This window comes from Cupressus sempervirens, chromosome 1 (genome assembly GCF_028749045.1).
Source record: "Cupressus sempervirens isolate cs-2001-9-10 chromosome 1, ASM2874904v1, whole genome shotgun sequence".
NCBI lineage: Eukaryota > Viridiplantae > Streptophyta > Pinopsida > Cupressales > Cupressaceae > Cupressus > Cupressus sempervirens.
In genome coordinates, this window is record NC_143118.1 from 780,413,528 (window position 1) to 780,419,035 (window position 5,508).

The following is a 5,508-nucleotide window of genomic DNA, read 5'->3' on the forward strand; positions in this document are numbered from 1 at the left end:
ATGAACCATGTCACGAAGTGTGAACAGATGTTTAGAAAAAGAAAAGTATCAATGAACAAAAGACTATTCTTAAAAATTTAGTAAAATTCAAAAATACTTGAAGCCGTCGTGCATGTTAATCCCAAGTCATCTATAGTCTTCAAGAAAAAGTTCCTATTAGGAGAACACCAGAATAACCATGCTTATGGGATGTTTGACAGAATCATTATCCATAGCCAAAAATTGGGACAAATCTTCTGTATACAAGTACCAAGAAAATATGCACATGAATAAATATCATACAAAAAGCACTGAAATGTAGCGGTACAACTTCCAGTATGGAATGAGGAGGTCAATAATCCTGCCAAAAACTAAAACCCTACAAATTAAAACAAGCTTATCTTGTGGTGAAATATATAAGACACAAAAGAAGTACGATGCAAAATGTTAACGGCACTGATTGAAACTCCCTTTGAATCTCACTTTGATCTTCAGATATAAATAGGTGCCCTTATGTCTGCATCATGTATACTCCAAAATATGCCATCAACTCTGTTAGACCTTTTTCCTACCAATTATAATACAAAATCTACTTTTCACCTTCCATCATTGATATTTCTCTTTTCACACTATTGTCATTAAGTCTCTCTTGTTGCCACCACTTTATTTCTGTTGCTCTGAATTTGATTCCATCATTTGCTGTTTCTCGTTCAGCTCTCCATTTTCCTTCACACTAACCTTTTTCTGTTCTTCTGGTTGCTGCTCGGTGTTTGGTTCCTTCTGCTTTGAATTTTCTTCACTTCCCTCCCCCGTGCCTTCTTTCAACTTTGTCAATGCTGCCCGGTGCTTCTTACCAAGAAAATGTTTCTCAAGAACAGATTCTGTGTGGCAATCAACACAACAGATTGCACACCACCCTCGTCTTTCCAACAATCCTGAACTGGGAGACCTCGAGACATACTGTTGCAGCTTCTTATTGAACTTTGGCTGCAATATCTGTAGAAGCATATAAAGAAGTAAATAAACATCCAGATTCCTCTATATGGTGTGACAATATCCGAATCGCAATACTGAATACGGTTTTCAATCTCAATACAATATTTGGGGAAAAAAGGATTGAACTCCGATGTAACACTGACCTTCAAAGCACTTAGTATGTACTTAAATATACAGTAATCTGACTATTAAAGCTATCCTTTTCTCTCCATTGTCTTAGTTACTACTCTAAGTTGCCAAGTTCAGATTTTGGTACGGATGTGAGTTCAAGATTCAGGTTCAAAATTTGTCCAATTTTTTTGGGAGTTGGGTTCAGATTTGTTTTGGATTCATACAGAAACATATATGTGTATATATATACAACAACAAATAAGTTCATATATCACTATGCTAAGAGTAAAGCAACATACCAAAATGCATCACCATAATCACCATATCTATGTTTCAGTTCAATAGGCTTTTAATTGCATCATTTAGCCATACACACAACATAACACACTTGCTTGGTCAAATGCATGGAACATATTTCCATATGAAGGGGACAGTTTGAGAAAAAGGAATTGTCAAAAGACAAGTGTAGTATCTGAATCTGTATTTTGTATCAGTTACAGGATTTCTAACTAGACTAGGTCAAAAGTTGAGATTCAAATTTTAAGCCCTAGATTCAAAGATATTATATGTTCTTTTAAAGAAATTCCTTTATAATCATCAATTTGAATGTCACCTATTGTCAATTTCGATTTCCTCTATTAGGCAAGTGTTCATTTTCATTCACAATTGCAAAAATGACATATAGACTATCTTTTTTGGTCTTTATAGTGGTCACTTTAGGGCTGGGAGGATCGAATAGACCAATTTAGGCATTAAAAAAACACTTTTAAAAAAAATTTTAAAATGTTGACACAAAATTCAGCCTAGGTTGGACCGTTGGGCTGCAAATTCCTCTGACAAAATTTGCAGCAAATTTGTTGCTCTGTAAGAAAATTTGAGAAAAATTTGACAAGGACCAGACTTTAAAAGTTGCTAGAGAGAATCTAATAACTTAGTTACTACTTGTAATCTGAAATGCAAACTGGAATGGAGCCCAGAAATCATGGGCCAGTTTGTCAACAAAAGAAAAATAGTTAGTAGAGAGGCTTACCTAAAATCTAATGATGATACTTGTGTAGAGATTTCTTTTGAATTCTTTTTCACAAGTTTGTAATTATGTTAATTTGAAAAGAAATGTATTCATACCACTTTTTTTATCAGGTCCTTTCCAGATATATGTTTGTCTAGACTAATTTTTTTTTTATGAATAGATTTTTTCTATTAATTATAATATTAAAGATACATATTCACAAAAAAAGGGTTGGGAGATACAAGATCACTCTTCGAGTTCAAATGGCACAAGGCCGGATTAAGAACTATTCATCAAAAAAACTTATATAAGCAAAAAGCAGAAAGCTCTCAGACTGGAAGAGCAGTGCCAGCCAAGGGTGGATCTTTATCATCAAAACCCTAGAAGTCCTCAGGATCGGTGGTTGGCTCAGGGGGAGCCCAACCAGCAGCAGTATCTTTATCGCCCTCCTGTCTTGACAGAGAAATGGCTAAATCCAACCGAGGGAAAGCCCATTTGAAATCACGTTGTGCAGAAGGTCTAGACTAATTAATAAACGTTTCTCCCAATTTTTCAATAAAATACAACACAAGTGATATCTATAAAAAACATCGGAACTTTTACAATGTACCATTTCGATAATATGAAATTGCCAGAACAAAGGAAAATTAAAATAGTGTAAATTGTTTGGAACTCATCTGTTAAAAGAAATGTTTTGGTGGCAACTTAAGAAACTAGAAAAACTATGTTAAAAATGGAAAAAGAGAAGCACGTAACCATTCTGTAACTTCTATGAATGTGCCGTTCATAGATGCCATATCCATCAATATGAAGCCCTAATTGAACTATAAAGGATGCAGGCAAGACATCAGAAACAACACAAACAAACAAGTTTTTCAATTTGTTCTTCCCAGCAAATTAATCCTATTTTCTTTTTTTAAGATTAAAAGTATTTTCTGTTAGTTGTTTTGATAAGGGACATAATCTTCTATTTTAAGAAGTTTTGAAAAGAAAAAAGAAAATTGTTGTAGGATAATTTCAAATGTTTCTCCAAAAAGTAGAAGCTTCTAATTTCTAGGCTTATGTATTTGAATGGGTGAAATGGGAATGACAAATTGTTCCACTAGCTTAGCTTTGTAACCTAAGTTCAGATTTGTGATTAAATTTATTTTGAAAGAAAAATAATTTTGAAATTAAAATAATTTTGGAGGGAAAACTGTTTTTTAACGTATTTTTATCACTGCTCAGAATATTTATCAAAGATATTTCATTAATTAGAGCAGTAGCTTCCTTGAATTTGGAGGCTTAAATTTTTAAGCTGACCTCAATACAAAATTTGTGAAACCAATATCTTTAAAATATTTCTAAAAAGTCTCAACTAACTGAAATTCTGTTTTTGAAAACCCCACCTTGCTGTGCTGAACACAGATTCAGAGACTTTTCTTGCCATTTGATATATTTGGCTCCAAAAGTATACAATGTTCTATAATAAAATAACCCAGAAGAAAATTTAACAGGCCTAATGAGGTCAAATAAAAAATAACTGCAACTTACAGAACAAAGCTCCAGAATCAATCCTCAGCCAAAGGCTACCTGCGAGAGGAGTTAACAAATAAAAAGTCTGTTGCACTGTTGTTTGGATTAACAGCTCATATTAGGAGAAAATGCTTAGCTATTTATGATGCAGTTGATTCCAGGGAATCGGGAAACTTATAACTTTAAGAAATTGAACTTGCAGGCGAAAGGAGGAATAGCCATTAATCAGGGTATGTTTTTACTGCCATGCAACAGAAGGAGAGGCAAAGTGTCACTGAAATTCGTGTGGCATGGCAGCCTTCAGAATTTTTAAGGGTTAAAAGGGTTGAGGAATTTTTACAATTAGTGTACTGTGATAAGGTGTAAATACAAATTTGACAGAAACACTACTCCCGGAGATGTTCTAGAAATTTTGGTCTACTTCCGGAGATGTTCTAGCATTTTGGTTTACAGAGATAAGGCTTTCTTCTCACAATTAGATGTAAACCCCAACTTATTAGAACACACTACTTCTTTGCATTTGGGTTTAGAGGGATGATAAGATTTTCTTTCCACAAATACTGTACTGTGATCAAGTGCAAGCCCCAATTCATTGGAACAAACTACTTTCAGAGGAGGTCTAGCATTTGGCTGTGAGGCTCACCAAGCCGAAACAGAAGAAAATTTAAAAAGATGTTCTGATAAATTTCTTTGCATGAAACCTAAGGGGTTGCAGTAAACATTTTAATGATGAGCTTTTGAAGTAAATATTTGTGACAGGTCGCTGAGGCCACATTTCTGCAGGTGCAGAGAAATTTTACGAGTCTCCTTCCATGGAAACGGCGGTGAAGAAAACATAATTTCATGATAAAAGAGACCAGCGGCTAGGTGTACTCGACTGCACTATAAATTGCAAGCTTTTTGTATATAACAATAAACCCAGAGTTTAATAGCAAAAGAACCCAGACAGAGAATCTCTAAACTGAACATAAGTGAAGCCCCAATTTATATCATACGAAAAAAGAAGAACACTGTAAAGGGGGCCAAAAAGAAGAAGTTAAAAGAGATTACCTGTTTCTGTAATGAATGAGGTTGCAAAAGCAATTGATGAAGTCTTTCTCTGAAGCCAATTTCCTGCTCTGCAAGTAACTGGTGATATTGTTGAGTGAGCTCCCTTTGATTAAGAAGGAAGTCTTCACCTGAATGTAAACAGGGCAGAGGAACAGCTGAATAATCTATGTGGTTCATGCTGAAATGATCTCACACGGACAAAGGCAAACCCAAATCTAACTTTCTTTTATCGCCAAGGAAGTTTTGAGAGTGGCGGAGTCGCAATTTTGAAGTCCTCTCTTGATAATCGCGTCGGCTTTACAGCTTTTCTAGAGTGGCACTGGCTACCGGGCAACATAATTTGCACCCGGTCAAGCTGCCCAAAAAGAACGCTAAGTCGTACATTACATTACATCCATCCCATCGTACTTGTGTGTGAATGTTTCCCACCTTATTCTTCGTATAACTAACACTTGCACCTGAAGGAGCAAGGGGCATGCTGATAGGGACAAAAGGTCAAAATACATATAAGATGGTTGCTCGTCATATATTTGTTTTGAAAACATTTAATATAATTTGAAAGAAAATTTAAAAGAGGAAATAAAATTAACTTTGCTAAATTGAAACAATTAAATAATAAATGGTTGGGTCACGTACATATTTTTTTCTTATATTTATATATCTTTATTATAAAACAAAAATAAATGTATGAGAGGAAAATACAAAAACAAAGATAGTTGAATAGGTATGTGTTTTGTCCATGAAATAAACAATTTTTGAAGCAAAATTGTAGAAATATTTACACATATTTTTGTTTGTACGTTTAATATAAATGTATGCATTACAAGAAAATAGTATCATATAGCTAC

The 5,508-nt window shown here is 34.3% G+C and overlaps 1 protein-coding gene across 1 annotated transcript; it reads right to left on the reverse strand.

The window, feature by feature from the left end:
- Positions 1–234: 234 nt before the first annotated feature.
- LOC149580193 (zinc ion binding / nucleic acid binding protein) lies at positions 235–5,040 on the reverse strand. Its single transcript, XM_089789945.1, has 2 exons — positions 4,661–5,040; positions 235–975 (listed from the first exon to the last, which is right to left on the reverse strand). Exons 1-2 carry the CDS (start codon positions 4,835–4,837, stop codon positions 643–645), a joined length of 510 nt encoding a protein of 169 aa, XP_089646071.1. The 5' UTR covers positions 4,838–5,040; the 3' UTR covers positions 235–642.
- Between the last annotated feature and the right edge of the window lie 468 nt (positions 5,041–5,508).

Bases quoted from the DNA above. Each gene is read 5' to 3' on its own strand.
- LOC149580193 (XM_089789945.1), bottom strand. From the start codon at position 4,837: ATGAACCACATAGATTATTCAGCTGTTCCTCTGCCCTGTTTACATTCA. The intron at 976-4,660 runs GTAATCTCTTTT...ATGCTTCTACAG, and splicing joins CTCATTCATTACAGAAACAG to ATATTGCAGCCAAAGTTCAA.